This window comes from Neofelis nebulosa, chromosome 2 (assembly GCF_028018385.1).
Source record: "Neofelis nebulosa isolate mNeoNeb1 chromosome 2, mNeoNeb1.pri, whole genome shotgun sequence".
NCBI lineage: Eukaryota > Metazoa > Chordata > Mammalia > Carnivora > Felidae > Neofelis > Neofelis nebulosa.
Window position 1 is genome coordinate 141,499,823 of NC_080783.1, and position 16,621 is coordinate 141,516,443.

At 41.8% G+C, this 16,621-nt stretch overlaps 1 protein-coding gene across 6 annotated transcripts in view; it reads right to left on the reverse strand.

Annotated features, from left to right (window-relative positions):
• The window catches only part of SLC44A3 (solute carrier family 44 member 3), a 109,451-nt gene that overhangs the window by 44,798 nt on the left and 48,032 nt on the right, over positions 1-16,621 (reverse strand). For all 6 annotated transcript variants that reach the window (XR_009257937.1, XR_009257936.1, XR_009257935.1 and 3 more), the window contains exons 10-11: positions 12,416-12,581; positions 2,680-2,836 (exon numbers count right to left, since the gene is read on the reverse strand). Coding sequence is in view for 2 of the 6 variants with exons in the window: in XM_058716486.1 (XP_058572469.1) it covers positions 2,680-2,836; positions 12,416-12,581 (323 nt within the window). In the remaining 4 variants the exon portion in view is untranslated. The remainder of the gene's footprint in view (positions 1-2,679; positions 2,837-12,415; positions 12,582-16,621) is intronic.

The following is a 16,621-nucleotide window of genomic DNA, read 5'->3' on the forward strand; positions in this document are numbered from 1 at the left end:
TCAAGTTTTTCTGCAAAAAAAAAAAAAAATCCTATACTGAGACTTTCAGGGCTAAATTTCAAGGCACAAATTAGTCCTCTGAAATATAATTTGGACATGTGTATAACTCAAGAGTGAATAATTTGATAAAACTCATGGAGGAGGGGTAATTCAATGTGTCCCACCCACTTCCCAGATTAAAGAAAAAAAAAATCCCTGTAAACAATCCTGAAATAGTGCTCTCTGAGGACCCCAGGAGTCACTCAACCTTATATGGACATTTTCTTATCCCAGTGTTAATTCAATTGGATGAAACTTTATCTGGATATTTTTCAGCCTGGCTGTGGTTGTGAATGAGCCATTTCACATAGGGAAGATCACACAGTGGCTGTGTGAAGTGTTTAAATTGTAGACACAGTACGGAGCTGTACTGCTGAGGAAAAGTGTATCTTTTTAACCTAAGACAGGACACATTTCTACAGTAGTGACATCACTGAAGGGGAGTTTGGCCCATTGATCATTTTGGGATCTCAGGAGTGATAAATAATCTTCAGACCTTTGCCAAAGTGACCAATTCACTGACTTCTCTTTTACATTTAGGGAAGGCTGCTGCCCCAGAGTTTAAGGTGTCTAGCTCTAGGAAGGATGGTAAGGTCCCCTACTGCTCAATAATTTGTGATTATCTATTGCTGATGCATACAATAAATATATTTAAAATTAAAAAAAAAACTATTTTGTTCTTCAAAAAAATCCTTCTTGAGATTGAGGGATCAATTAGAAAATGCAGGAACGAGAGTAGTTAGATTTGGCTTGCAATTGGAATGCCTCTTCAAGTGACCAAAACGCATATATATTTTTATCACTTGAAATTTAGCCCTGAAAACCTCACTATAGGATTCCCAAAAAGTTACACTTATTTTCTATTTTTTAAAGTTTATTTATTTTTGAGGTGGGGGGGGCAGGGGCAGAGAGAGAGGGGGAAAGATAATCCCAAGCAGGCTCTGAGCTGTCAGCACAGAGCCCAACCGGGGTTCCAACCCACTAACCATGAGATCATGACCTGAGCCAAAATCAAGAGTCGGGTAGTCAACCGACTGAGCCACCCAGGCACCCCAGACTTGATTCTTTTTTAATTTGGGTACATAAGTAGTATCTACAATGTAATCTTTCAATAGAAATACAAGAAAATACTCTATGATCAGGGCAGCTTCTTAACGTGCACTTCATGATGAGGAAGCTAGATAATTTTATGTGAAATTCAACCAATTATTCCTTATTGATAAGCTAATCTTAAGTCTTGATTATGGACTTAAAAATATCAAAAAATTTAAAATATAATAAAAAATCTCCCTAATTTACCAAGGACACATAGTTATACCCAAAAGGTTAGAATTAGGTAAACTTGTGAAACTCTGACCAAGTCACAAGCACGGAGGTGGGGATGGGGAGAGATTAACATTGTGTGAGAACGGAAAAGTTGGGAAAAGTCCAACCCTCCCTTGTTTGGCAGGCCAGAAATACCATGAGAACAGCTGTTTTCCTGGTGTTCTGGTTTCCACTGGCATTCATAACCAAATGTGCATGGAAATACAAACCAGGGAGGAGAAAAACCCCCAGGCACAAAAGCCCTACAGTTTTCTGTCTTTTGAGCTGAGATTTAGGTCAACGTGTCCATTTCTCATTCTTTAGGATGTTTTCTCTCTCTCTCCCTCTCTCTCTCCCACACACAGCTCTCTCACACACTCTTAACACACTTTCTCTCAACTCTCTCACACACACACTCTGACACACTCACACAGCTCTCTCACACACTCTCTTAAGCACTCTCACACACTCTTACACACATTTTCTCACAACTCTTTCCCACATTCTCTCACACATATTCTCACACATGTGTTCTCTCACACACAGACTCTCTCACACACATATCCTCTCTTATATTCTTTCACAACTCTCTTGCACACTCTGACACACTCACCCACACATTCTCTCTTACACACATTCTCTCACAACTCTCTCTCACACACACACACACATTCTCTCTCACACTCACTCACTCATTAAAGCTCCCTCTGTCCCTCAAACACACAGGTCACTTCCCATGGCACCTCTAAAAAACAAAGGAGTAAGGAATATTTTAGCATTAAAACAGAAACAAATGTTATTCCTATCTTGTAGTATTTTTTCTTATTCAAACAAAAAGCATGATATTTAATATATTTAAATATATTCAAATAGTATATTTAGTATGTTTAATAGTTAATATATTTAAACATGTTTAAATAATATATTTAATATATATTTAATATACATATACTAATATATATACAAATATTTAATATTTAAACAAAAAGCATGCCCACAAAAAAGTGTGTGAATTTCATCTGAAAATTCCTCCCATTTGTTCAGCATTTATGTGAGAAGGAAAACCAGCTAAGGCAGGACTCCCTCCCCACCCCACCTCTGCCAGTTTGTTGGCAAAAAAACCCCAAAAAACAAAACCATAAACAAAACAGAGGCTGGGGACCAAAAGGTTGCTAGGGGCCGGGTAAGAGATGGCAGCTCAAGAACACTGGAGCCTGCTGAATGGCCACTGTCACAGGTTCACATTCCTGTCCAGGGACCTGCTGTAGTTTTCCAGTGACTAACTTTTCTGCAAGTCAAACACCCCGTGCAATATGCATGACTGAGCTGCCTTACCTTGTCTTTCAGAGTGTTGTAAATGTACTTGAGAATGGTTCTTGGAATCCTTGCCACAGTGATTAAAAATGACCCTTTTATGGCTGTTCCTTGATGGTAGCAGAAAAGAATGGAGAGAGACCAAAGGATTGGGCGATCAGGAGGGTCATTTTTATTTCTGGGAACAGGGGAAAAAAGGCGACATTTAAAAAACACCATTTAAAACTTCTCTCTGGTTCAAATCATCAGTGGTACTAACATTTATAAAGCAGTAATGCAATAAGCATTTGGCAAAACTTTTATACTCCTTGGTAGCTAAGGTTAAATTCTTTCTTGGACTGACTCCTTTTCATGGCACTCAATGCTACAAACAAACAGAACAGAAAATTTAAAAAAAAAAAAAAAAGTACTGATGAGTTAAAATAAACGTTTCCCTCTTTACAACACCTCCCCCCTCCACCAATTCTTTAAGTCACCCTATAAATCTCATTTTCAGAAGCTTGATGATATAATAATTTCCAAGGTTTCAATTACATGTGTAAATACTGCCAGCATTAGCTTAGTGATTAAAATCACCACCAGAATCACATGACCAGGAAAGGCAGCCACAGAGATACCAGTGAGCTCCAGCTTAATGTTAAGGGATAGAAAATTCTGGCTTCTGCACAGCTCTAGGCTCCTAAAATCCAGCTGATTTCTGCTCTGCTCTTTAAAGGTCACTTCAGTGTGAATCATTTGTGGAACTTGTCATGACACAGCAAACAAGAATGCAAAAGTCAGTTTCACAGGCAGGGGCGGGGGCGGGGGGGGGGAGAAAAAACCGAAAACGAACAGAACGGGCACAGCCTTCACTCTACCCCAAACCTGAAAGATAAAACAAAGGAGGGAGGGCTGGTGAACCCCTCCCCTGACCCTCTGAATTCCCGCTGGTGCCAGTTCTAGAAAATGAGGCTCTTTCCGAGAAGCCACCTCGCGGATTCCAAGTGAAGCTTGGTTTCTTCATAATGGATTATTCTACAACTTGCTCCGGTTGCTAATAAGTCGCGATGAATTAAGGTTTTGACAACAGCCTAGGTTTTGAGGGAGAAAAGGAATATGGCCAGAAATGTCTCAAGTGTTGGCAATGACTGTATTTTGCTGTTACTGAAATCATCCAGGAAGGAAAAGAGAACGTGAAAAGTAATACTGGGAGCGGAGGAACTGTAATCCAATCATCCCACAAAAAGGGTGATGTGTGTTTCAATTCAATATTACTGAAAATAGGAAATACCAAGGAAGCTATTGCTGATACGAATTCATTTTGATCTGATAAACTAGGAGACTAATACAGGCCAGGAAAATCTGACACATTTTTTCCCTTTCCTCAGCTTTTTTTTTTTTTTTTTTTTTTTTTTAAGGAAGAATGTTTACTTTTCCATTTAGGAGATTTATGTGCCTCAGAACTCGTTTTCGTGCTCGAGAGAGGGTGCAGGGACAAGAGGACAACACCTGCTTTCCATCTGGTGGGGAAACAAATGATGCGTAGGCCACTGTGAATGGAGGCTTTGGAGTCTGGTCCCCCAGGTTTTGAAGTCTGGGGTTGAGCATCATCTTGCTGAGAAGGTTTAGCGGGGACAAGATTAACCATTTCAGGTGGAGTGACTGCTGTGGTCCATGACACATCCTGGCTATCATGCCAGGCTCTCCGGGGATTGGTTGGAAGCAGATGCAGAAGTTCCAGAAGCTGGGTTATCATGTGATGAGAGAGACAACTTTAAAAGGCGGCCCTTTACACTTAGGCCGGCTCATGGAGCCAGGAGTCATTCAAGACCTGCCCCCACCCCCCCAAATTAGAAACGACCCTACAGAAAAGGGTTAAATGAGTGGAGTGTCTTTGAGGCTCCCACATTCTCTTCTTAGACCTTTCTCCATGTTCAAAGGTAACATCACCCTGTTATCCCTCCCTGCTGTGTTTCTGCCTGGGGCCTTTGTCTCTGTCTCCTTTACAACCAGCAAAGCCTGTCCCCAGGAGGAGTAACAGAGTGTATCTGGTGGGACTTACAATAATACTTATCTCTGAATTTCATTGTATTTGGAGCACTGGCTTGTGGAATGGCAATGGTGGCAATGCAGTGCTGGGCGTATTGGGCCACCCAGTGGCGAGCCACGAGGAAGCTGGGGCCTCCTGTCAGGCCTACCTTCTGTCTTTAGAGCCTGCTCCGTGTGGAGCCCCCGCCACCCCAATTCTGGGGGCGTGGCATGAGAAAGACCTGGGTAGCAGGAGAGGGTAGGGGACTCCAGGATGTGCCGCTTCTCCCTTCTTTTAAAGTTGTGGCTGTCCTGAGTGCAAAAGGTGCCCGGCCCCATGCAAGGGAGCCAGTGCCCCAGCACACAGCAGCAACTCAAGTCGCTGGGCAGAGGGCTAATGGTCCCATCCACCCAAGTCCTGTAGCAGCTTCAGGTCATGATACACAAGCACTGTACTGCAACTACCAGTCCTGTGGACAACAGAGCAGAAGGCCAAGCCACTTGGCCTTGAAGCAACTTCAGAGCGCTAGAGGCAAGTCTGAGCTCTACTTAGATGCAGCCTTGTGGTGCGAACTCTTCAATAGGATGGGAAATGAATTTTGTGCCAAGGCTCCTGGACAAGGACGGACATGAATGGGAGGGATGGCCTCCAATGTAAATGGGTCCCAAGCAAAGGAGCACAGTGTGGTCCCTGAAGAGACCCTCTTTTCCTGATGTTTCTTGCAGCAAGATCCCTGCAAGGCTCATGTTTCCAATTCTACGGAAAAAGGAAATTGTCTTTATTATGAAGAACAGGATTCTGTAGCTGTCCTCATCAACTCCTGTTAGGATTAGGAAATCTGTCTCCTAGCTAAATTCTACAGGCTCATCTGTTAGCCCATTTCCCTCACTTCCTTCTCAGTGAATCGAGAGCAGCTGGAAACCATCTTTTGTGTATTTGAAAGTGATGATGACGTCATGCCTCAAGCGTCCCTTCTCCAAATTGCACGGTCCTAGTTCCTTCTATCACATCCCCTGCCACATCTTTATGGCTCTCCCTTGACCCCTCTTCAAGCAAATGGTTGTAAAAGAGAAATTTTACAGGTTGCCATATCCTGATACTTGATGGTGCTTGTATGAACTCGTCAGCTCTCTTACTGCTTAAATGAATGACAGAGCTGATTGCATTCTGGCTATATTTACTCCTTACCCTGAGTGCAGGCTAAAATGAGATATTGGGAACCCTGAGATAAAGAAAAACCTTACTTCAAAATTAGACACAAAGCAAAAAAGACAGTGGAACTCTTTAATAAAGAAACAGTGCTTAGGGGCGCCTGGGTGGCGCAGTCGGTTAAGTGTCCGACTTCAGCCAGGTCACGATCTCGCGGTCCGTGAGTTCGAGCCCCGCGTCAGGCTCTGGGCTGATGGCTCGGAGCCTGGAGCCTGTTTCCGATTCTGTGTCTCCCTCTCTCTCTGCCCCTCCCCCGTTCATGCTCTGTCTCTCTCTGTCCCAAAAATAAATTAAAAAAATAAAAAAATAAATAAAAAAAAAAGAAACAGTGCTTAAATCAGTCATCATGCATTTTATTTTTATCAAAGTAATATATCAAATATTTTTTGGGGGGAGAGCGAGAGAGCGAGCATGTGCAGGGGAAGGGCAGAGGGAGAGAGAGAATCTTAAGCAGGCTCTACAGCAGACATGGGGCTCGACCTCATGACTGTGAGATCGTGACGTGAGCCAAAATCAAGAGTCAGACACTTAACTGACAGAGCCACCCAGGTGCCCCAGAGTAATACATGAACTATCTTAAGTCAAATAGCATGAGGCTAACCAGGAAAGATAGCAATTTGCTTTCCCCACTGCTAGTTTTCTTCCCCAGAGGTAATATCCCAGCTATTTCTTCTGAAACTCTCCCCTTATGCTTCTCAATTATGTTCTTCCTGCCAGGTCTTATTTTTTCAGCCTCTTATATTGTCTACTGACTTCTCACTTTGAAAGATGTTTGTTGATTGTTTCTCTTATACAACCTAAACATCTTCCCATTCGCCCTTTCTCAATATAATTATATTGAAGGTTTTAGGGTTTTTTCCCCAGCTTTATTGAGATATAATTGACAGATGACATTGTGCAAATTTAAGGTGTGCGGTGTTTGACCTCATACTTACACACAGCAACATGAGTACCAACACAGCAGTAGCTAACACCCCCATTATGTCGTATAATTACATTCTTTATTGTGGTAAAAACATTTAAGTTTTACTCTCTTAGCAATTTTCTCTGCGCTATCAGCACAGAGCCTGATGCAGGGCTCGAACTCACAAGTGGTGAGATCATGCCCTGAGCCAAAGTCTGACACTTAACTGACTGAGCCACCCAGGCGCTCCTCTTAGCAATTTTCAAGTATATGATACAGTCTTATTAACTATTATCACCACGCTGGACATTAGATCCCTAGAACTTATTCATCCTAACTTGAAGTTTATGCCCTTTAATCAACATCTGCCCGTTTCCCCCAGCTGTACCAACACCTGTTAGTCACCACTCTGTTTCTTTGTTTCTACGTTTCGCTTTTTAAGATTCTGCATATAAACGAGATCATATAGTATTTGTCTTTCTCTGACTTATTTCACTTATTAGCATGATGCCCTCAAGAGCCAATATTTTCACAAATGGCAAGATTCTCTTCTTTCTCATGACTGAATAAAATTCCATTGTGTGTATACACCACATCTTTATCCATTCATCTGTTGATTAACATTTGGGTTGTTTCCATAGCTTGGCATTGTGAATAAAACTGCAATAAACACGGGAGTGCAAATATCTCTTTGAGATCCTATTTTCATTTCCTTTGGATATATACCCAGAAGTGGGATTGCAGGATCATATGGTAGTTCTATTTTTAATTTCTGAGGAAACTCCATACTGGTTTTTCCATAGTGGCTGTACCAATTTACATTCGCACCAACAGTGCACAAGGGCTCCCTTTCTCCACATCCTTGCCAACACTCTTATCTCTTATCCTTTTGATGACAGCCATTCTAACAGGTGTGAGGTGATATCTCCCTGTGGTTTGGATTTGCATTTCCCTGATGATTAGTGATGCTGAACACCTTTTCATGTACTTGTTTGTCATTTATATGTCTTCTTTGGAAAGATATCTATTCAGTTCATTTGTTCAGTTTTTAATAGGATTTTGTTGTTGTTGTTATTATTGAATTATATGAGTTCTTCATATATTTTGGATAGTAACTTCTCATGAAATATTTGACGTGCAAATGTTTTTTCCCTTTTCATTTTATTTTTTTTTCACTGTGCAGAGTTTTTTAGTTTGATGTAGTCTCACTTTTTTTTGCAGTTTTTGCTTTTGTTGCTATGCTTTTGTGTCATATTCAAAAAAACATTGCTAAGGCCAATGTCAAGGAGCTTTGTCCCTATGTTTTCTTTAGGAGGTTTATGGTTTCAGTTCCTATGTTTAAGTCTTTAAACCATTTCAAATTAATTTTTTGTGATATAAGATAGGGGTGTAATTTCATTCGTCTATAGCTACTAGTTTTCCCAACACCTATTAAAGAGACTATCCTTTTCCCTTTCTGGGCTCTTGATTCTGTTCCACTGATCTACGTGTCATTTTCATGCCAGTGCCACAATGTTTTGATTACTATAGCTTTGAAGCGTAATTTGAAATCAAGAAGTGTGATGCCTCCAGGTTTGTTCTTCTTTCTCATGACTGCTTTGGCTATTCAGGATCTTTTAATACCACACACGTTTTAGAATTGCTTTCTTTTTCCTGTGAAAAATGACATTGGAGTTTTGATAGGAAATGCACTGAATCTATATATGGCTTTGGACAGTATGAACATTTTAACATGAAATGTCTATTTGTGTATTCTTCAATTTCCTTCATCAAAATCTTACGGTTTTCAGGATACAGATTGTTTACTTCCTTGATAAACTTATTCCTAAGTATCTTATTGTTCTTAATGCTATTGTGAATGAGATTGTTTTGTTTTTCCAATATGTTGTTAGAATACTGAAACACAACTGTTTTCTGCAATGTTGATTTTGTATCTTGCAATTTTTCTGAATCCAATCATTACTTCTAACAGTTTTTTAGTGAAGTTTTTAGAATTTTTCTCCATATAAGACCATATCATCTGCAAACAAAGACAATTTTACCTCTTTCTCTGATTTAGATATCTTTTATTTCTTTTTGTTGCTCTGGCAAGGACTTCCAGTACTATGTTGAATAGGAGTGGTGAGACTGGGCACTTTTGTTCATGATCTTAGAGAAAAAACTTTCAATCTTTTACCATTGAGTATGTTTTAGTTAATATTTAGTGTTTACATTATCCATATATAAGTAACATTCACAACTGATCTAAGTAGTATATTCTTTAAAAAAATTATATATTTATCTTTATTGACTTATAAACCAAGTACTGTATTCTGATTATAATTCCTTTCCTATGCAACTTTTGGGTTTTCCTGAAGTTAATAATTGTTTCACATTTTTTATTTTGTCTGGTTTCCCATTGGCTTTACTGAATGCTTCACCAAAGTGTAAATCTTTCCTCTGCATGTTCGAATACATCTGGTATTCTCTTAGTTTCTTTTTCCCCTTTTTTTCCTCCTTGGAGACATGCCTCCTGGAGTCCACTGCTCTCCTGCTTCTCCTTGGACTAGGTTTGTTTGTTTGTTTGTTTGTTTGTTTGTTTTTGAGAGAGTGCTCCTGGGTGGGCAAGCAAGCAAGGGAGGGGAAGAAAGAGACAGAGAATCTCAAGCATGCTCTCCACCCAGTGCAGAGCCTGATGCAGGGCTCGATCTCATAACGATGAGATCATGACCTGAGCCAAAATCCAGTCAGATGCTTAACTGACTGAGCTACCCAGTCACCCCATAGATGTTTTTTATACCTGCTGCATAGCTACCCTTCTGGGATTTCCCTGTTCTTTTTTTATGGTGTTGGAGCCCATTTCCTGAAACTCATGTTTTCATCTCTGGTTTACTTGTCCATTTCAGAGCAGAACACCCTTTCTAAAAAAGGATATGGGGAGTGAAGTCTTTTGGGATGTTGCAGTCCTGAACATGACTTTATTCTCTTTTACCCTTGACTGACAGTATGAATAGGCATAGAATTCTAGATTGGGAAATAATCTCTCCTTGTTTGCTCCATTGTATTCCTGGGTCAGAGTTACTGTTGAACATCAGACCCCATTCTAGTTCTTGATCCTTTGCCTGTGATCTAGTCTTCCCTTTAGAAACTTCTGGGATCTTCCCCTTTACTCATGTCCTCCAGCTCTGGGAAATTTTCTTTGATAATTTCCTCCCTTCTTTTTCCTTTGTTCTCTATTTCTGGAACTCTTATTAGTCAGATATTGGGTCTCCAAAATGTTTCCTCTAACTTTATTTATTTTCCTTTATTTTCCATTTGCTTTGTCCTTTTGCTGTACCTTCTGGAAAAATTATTTAATTTTATATTTTAATCCTTGAATAGAAAAATTTCACTTTTGCAATCATATTTTTAATTACTAAGAGGTACTTTATTCCTTTTTTGGGTACTTATTTTATGGATGCAGTATTTCTTTGTTCTGAGAATATTATAGTTCATTTTTTTTTTGCAGTTTTTTTTTTCTGCTGCCTGCTCTGTCTCTATTTTCCCTAATTCCCTCTGTTTGTTTTGTTCATTTCAAACTTTTTCGTTCACTAGAGGCTTTCTGTGAATGTTTAATAATCACTGGCTACAAATCCATATTTAAGACTGAGGCCCTAAAGAGAGAATTGGAAGCTCTGTATGAGGGGTGACAGTTGCCTGGTGAGTTTCACTGTCTGGTTCAGTCAGGGAATCATTTCACTGAGGGACTCCTCCCCCTGCCCCAACCAGGTTATCTGTAGGTCCTTACTTTGGGTTGGTAATTTCTCCAAAGAATTCTCTAATCTCTTGTGGGGGTGGGGGTGGAGGTGGGGGCAGGATATCAACCTGCTCTGAACATCCTAGGAGCTGAGCCATGGAATGCGTGTTGGTGGTGGCAATGGGGGGGAGGGGGTCCTCACTATTCTTCACCAGGACCCCCCTTCCACTTATCCCCCCTTCTTTCAGTACACAGCCTCGCCCCCAACCTCAGCTGTGCCAGATACCCCAAGTCCAGACCCTTTCTGCTTTACCTCTCCGGAGAACAAAGCTCCTGTCTTCTGCTGGTTTGGGGGAAGGGCCCTGGAGCCTAACTACTCTTTAGGAAGACCTGTAGCTAACCGTCAGAAGTACATTTCACACTTGAATTCCAGTTTTTTGACTGGAATTTTTGTGACTCAAGTATCTTATTTTCACCTCCTCACCCCAGAGACAGGCCTTTTTAGGTTTATGCAGTCTGCTCAGTTGCTACCCATCCATCCTCTCTCCAGCTTTCATCATTTGGTTGATGTTTCCTCTCTCTGTCATTTCCTACTGTCCTGGTGTGTTCGTGCCTCCTCTTTCATTCTTTCGGGTTTGGTGGGGAGGGGGGTGGGAGGAGGAGGAGGGGTTAGGAGACAGATATATGCTTCACTGGAAGTGTAAAGCAAAACCCTCATTGAAAATGATTTGGCTTTGTGCTTCTAAGATAACACAAAATCACTGCTATCAGACAGATGTAAGTTACCTGCTGGCCAATGTGGTTAAAATAATCTTTGCTCCCGTACTCAGGAGCAAGCAGCACATGCCACCCACCCCCTGGGGCGCAGAGGTTCTCAAGGCCAAGGGCTACAGCCCCTGTGTGCGTCCCACAGAGTCTGTAGGGATGAAGACTCCCAAACAGCACCCTTGTATTAAAACCCACGGGGTTCCTTACTGTCGGGAGGTAATTGCTCACTGGGATGAATCATCCCTGGTTGACTTTCTTACCCCCATGAATACTCATGCTTATCTGCTCATTTGGTCTGAAAGATTAGAGGAGGATCAGCCCTATTGGGAGTAAACTTCCTGTTCTCAGTCCAACCCTGTCATTGTCCTGGCCTGCTCCACTTGCCTGTGGTTTTATCTTTGCCCCATGGAGAGTCACACACAAAAAAATGTTTTTTTGGGGGGGGTGGGGAGTCCTCAGTTATTTTGATGAGGTAATGGGGTGAAAACATTTAAGTGTCACAGTGAACAAAGAAGTCATTAACTCACTAGTATTTAACTATATGAACACGAACTGTATTTTGGAGTTGTATACAATTTTCTTAGGATTAAAAATTATTTTCTGGGGTCCCCTGACCCCGGTTTGAGTCCCGTGCTGGGCTTTCTTCTGTCAGCGCAGAGTCCACTTTGGATCCTCTGTCTCCCTCTCTCTTTGCCCCTGCCCTGCACATGCGCCCTCTCTCTCTTTCTCTCAAAAATAAATAAACATTAAAACAGTTTTCCAAGAAGACATTCTCACTTACATAGGATAAAATAATGCTCGCAGAACTTACTGACATGTGTTCCAAATAGACCGGTAATTTTTTTTTTAAGTTTGAAGACAATGAGAATGAATATTTACCGAAGTCAACCTTTCCTTTCAGCTGTCTTTCAATTCTAAGTAGTTTGGTTATGCCCCCTGCTTTGCTTCCTTCTGAATTTTCTAGCTCAAGGCAAGAGAGCTTGGAAATGTGACAAATTTAAGGTATACTATTTCTTTTCACTACCAAATGAGCATCGTGCTCCAATTTTTACCTTAGTTTTCTGCCAACTGCTTTTAAGACTCCAAAATATCTTTTGTGACACCCAACATGAAGCACATAGACAAATCAATAGGAGCTACACGCTAGACCTACCTGTTGAAATAGCAAGTAACAAGTGCGCCGGCTACAGTCATTTGCTGGCACGCAAGGATGAATTCGCTAGTCCAGATGAGGCCAATCAAATGGTACCACCACATATACCGAATGCCTAAAATAGGCTTATATTCCACTTGGCCACCTTCAATAACCTGTGCAGCTCCTAAAGTTTAAAACACAAACATGCTTTACACCAATGTTTTCCTAAGCACGGAAGATGATTCAACAGTCCACACTTCCTCATGGCTGGCTGTTGGCGTTATGTGAAACACAGATGCCAAAGTCAAGTTTGAAGCATCCGCCATAATTGACGGTCTTCACAGCACAAACTAAAAAATGAGAACACACTTTTAACTTAGGAATAATATTCATAACGATATTTATAATGACTGAGGGGTGGGCGATTTGTGAGACATTTGACCCGTACGCAATGGTCATTTCACTTTGTAGATACGAAAACTGAGGTCTGGAAGAATCAAGAAACTTTCAGAAAGTCTCACTGCTCATGATTAGTGGAAGGAGCACATAAGCCCAGACACATTCGACTCTAAAACCCATGGTTTTTCTACCACACCACTTTGTGACACAAATAAAGCTTGTTAAATTGGTGAAATCATACAAAGCCATTAGGACTATATTTTAGACCCCTGCTCCACCAAAAACATAGAGTTCCTAAAAGAGACAAGGTCTTCATTTTTCCAAGGGATTCACTTCAGGTTTCATTTCAAGGACTAACTCTTCTAACACATTTATAGTATCTATTGGAGGGGCGCCTGGGTGGCTCAGTCAGTTAAGTGTCTGACTTTGGCTCAGGTCATGACCTCACAGTTCATGAGTTCGAGTCTTGCGTCAGGCTCTATGTTGACAGCTCAGAGCCTGGAGCCTGCTGTGAATTCTGTGTCTCCCTCTCTCTCTGTTCCTCCCCTGCTCGCAGTCTCTTTCTCTCAAAAATAAATAAAGATTAAAAAAATAATAAAATATCTATTGGGTTTCCGTGTTAAACTTCTAGGTTCATATCTTGCCTTTATCCTTTCCTGGTTAGACTGGGGCAAGCTATTTAGTCTCCTTTGGGAGACTAAACTTCCTGTTGGTAGTTTAAATGAGATTACATGGTAAATGCTGAAGATAGGGCCTGGTCCATGGAAATTTCATTTTGTGAGCGGTCATGATTTTATTAAATTTCAGGAACTCAATACTGTATTAAATCAAGACCAGCATGGTAACCCCAACAATGCCCTGCCATTCCCATGGCTATACCCTGCTTTATTTGCCCTCATCTAAAGAAGCCCCTGAATTATACCCTGGAATTAGCCCTGCAATTCAATTCAGTTCAGTTTGGATTTAGTAAATCCAAATCCCAGCTCAGTGGCTATGCTTGATTGCTAGATGCTCTCCATTATGTATTTATTTATTTATTTTTTATTTATTTATTTTTTTTTAATTTTTTTTTTCAACGTTTTTTATTTATTTTTGGGACAGAGAGAGACAGAGCATGAATGGGGGAGGGGCAGAGAGAGAGGGAGACACAGAATCGGAAACAGGCTCCAGGCTCCGAGCCATCAGCCCAGAGCCTGACGCGGGGCTCGAACTCACGGACCGTGAGATCGTGACCTGGCTGAAGTCGGACGCCCAACCGACTGCGCCACCCAGGCGCCCCTCCATTATGTATTTAAAATAAACTACTGTTAAGTAAGAGATAGGCACTTCAGTCTTTGGCAAAACCAACAACTTGGACAACATTTAAAGATAGTTTCAGATTTTCCTTCTTAGGTATAAATCGATTTTAGGTTCATAATTCACATGTCTGTAGACATTCACAATAGGGTCTCTGCAAAGGAAGTGGGAGAAGATAACCATGCTGTAGCGCAATGTGATTCCACAGACGAAGGCTGGCCTTAGTTCCTTAGGCTCTGTGTTCTGCTGAACAAAAGTCACATTGTGAAAAAACAGTGGGGCAGCTTGATTTACAGAGAAGTTAATATTTGATTGAGCGCTGGGCTCTTTCTGCCTTAGAGGCAATTTCTGTTTCAGGTACAGCACTGATAAGTGTTTATGCTTTTCCAAAATAAGTGTGCCTCAGGAAAGCATTCCCAACGCTAAAGGAAGCAACCCCTCACCACTAACACATGGGCTTAGGTAGGTCAGGTCGATGGAGACTTGGAGAATCGCTCCAAAGAATATCAGAAGTGAGCAAGGCCAGCCAACAAGCACACTGTATTTCCTGGGGATAGACTGCGGTTTCACAAGAACATGCTGACAGCGTGTCCCGTGGTTTGGGGGTGAACATTTCCATAGAATAGGAGGGATGCTTTCTTTGACAGATGAAAGGTAAATACAGAGGCCCGGGAGGCTAATGGGGGACGGTCTCTTCTTGGCTGCCTTGTGCCATCAAGAGCACAGTCATACATATTCCAGCTCGGCACACTGAGGGGCAAGAGTGAGTGGCTAAAGTAAGTCAAGGTTCACATAAGCCTTCAAATCCATGGCAGTCACCAAAGAAGCAGGATCTAGAAATTCTGGTCACTGCTGTCTTTGAATATCTTTGTCTAAACCATCTTCTGTTTGTTCCTCTGGTTCATTTATACCAGGCTGTTTACAGATTTTCCTTTAGGGCAGGGTTTCTCAACTTCTCAACATGCCAACTGACATTTCAGACCAGATAATCCTTTGTGGGGGGTGGGGGGGGGGAGGGGGAGGCTGCCTGTGCACTGTAGGATATTTAGCATTATCCCTGGCCTCTACCCACTACATGCCAGGAGCAACCTCCCTCCACTCCTCTAGTTACAACAACCCGAAATGTCTCCAGACACTGCCAAATGCCACCTGGGGGATAAACCTGTTACTCAAGAAGCACAGTTTCAGGCAAACATTTTCTGAAGAATGAGGTGCTGTGGCTCCAGGGTGAAAGCCTAGCAACTAGTGGTTACAGCCTGTGGGTGGGGCAGGCGTGTTTATGCGCACAAGACTGCCCTCTCCTGGATGACAGTGTCAGTGCAGGCAAGAGCCCCTCATCAAAGGAGGAGCTGCTTTGTCGATAAGGACTGTTAACACAGTCACTACAACGTGTAGCTAACACGGGCTAATGGGCACTGGACTTCAGACAGATCCCAAGATATTGTGGATCTCAAGAATAAAGGTGCAAAGGGTACTGAAATGGGAGAGGACTTGGTTCCAGTCTCGGCTGTGACACTTGTGATAAGCAACCTGGGCCCCTGTTCCCTCATTGTAAAGATAAAAAGGGTGGACAAGATGAACCCTGAGGCAGTGGTTATAGGCTTAGGCTTGAGTCACACAGGCTGAGATTTATATCTATCTCCGCACCATCCCCTAATGACTGACCAGGCTCAGGCAGAGGGGGCCTTGTAACATCTGTCTCATCACGTGCAATCTGAAGACATTTACACCTACTCCTCATGTCCTTGGTGACCCTGTCCAGTCTTGTGGCTCCGAGCGCCATGCATGCAGCTACTCTGAGGATTAAATGGGTAAGACACTTGAACAAATGAGTTCAAGACAGGTTAGCTGTAACTGAAATACAGGTAGACAGAATTCCAGTTCTGGACTTAACGTATATTTATTAAGTATCTACTATACGTTGGAATTATGCTAGACATCAGCAATTAAGGTGGGGGATGTGAAAGAAGCAAACAAGAAATCAGAAAGAAGATACCATCTGAGTGACTCTCAGGAACTCACATGCTGCTTTATTGGTCTATTCATCTCTCCTTCTTCTGGACTGTTCCTAATTTCTCCTTCAACCTCTAAGGGTTTTTCCCCCCCATTGTCACGCTCTCTCAATGATCTCACCTCTGGTTTCTCTGAGAAAATTGAAGCAATCAGAAAACCTCTGCCAGTACCTACCCCTGACATCTACCTGCCATCAGCATGAGCCCATTACCTGACCCCTACTTAATATGATAAATTGTCAGTGACCCTAAGGCTAACCCCTCCTCTGGATCTCCCTTCTCACCTACTGATGATAGCTATTCAGCAATATTCCCCTCTTTTTTCTTTCCTCCAAGTATTCCTCTCAACTGAATCATTTTTAACCACTTCTCGTCTTTAACAAAACCTACTCTTGACTCTCCTCCAGCTTCCTTGCCATCTGTCTATTCCTCTTAATTTTTTAAAAATAGTTTAGTTATTTATTTATTTTAAAATAATCTCTACACCCAATGTGGGGCTCAAACTCACAACCCCGAG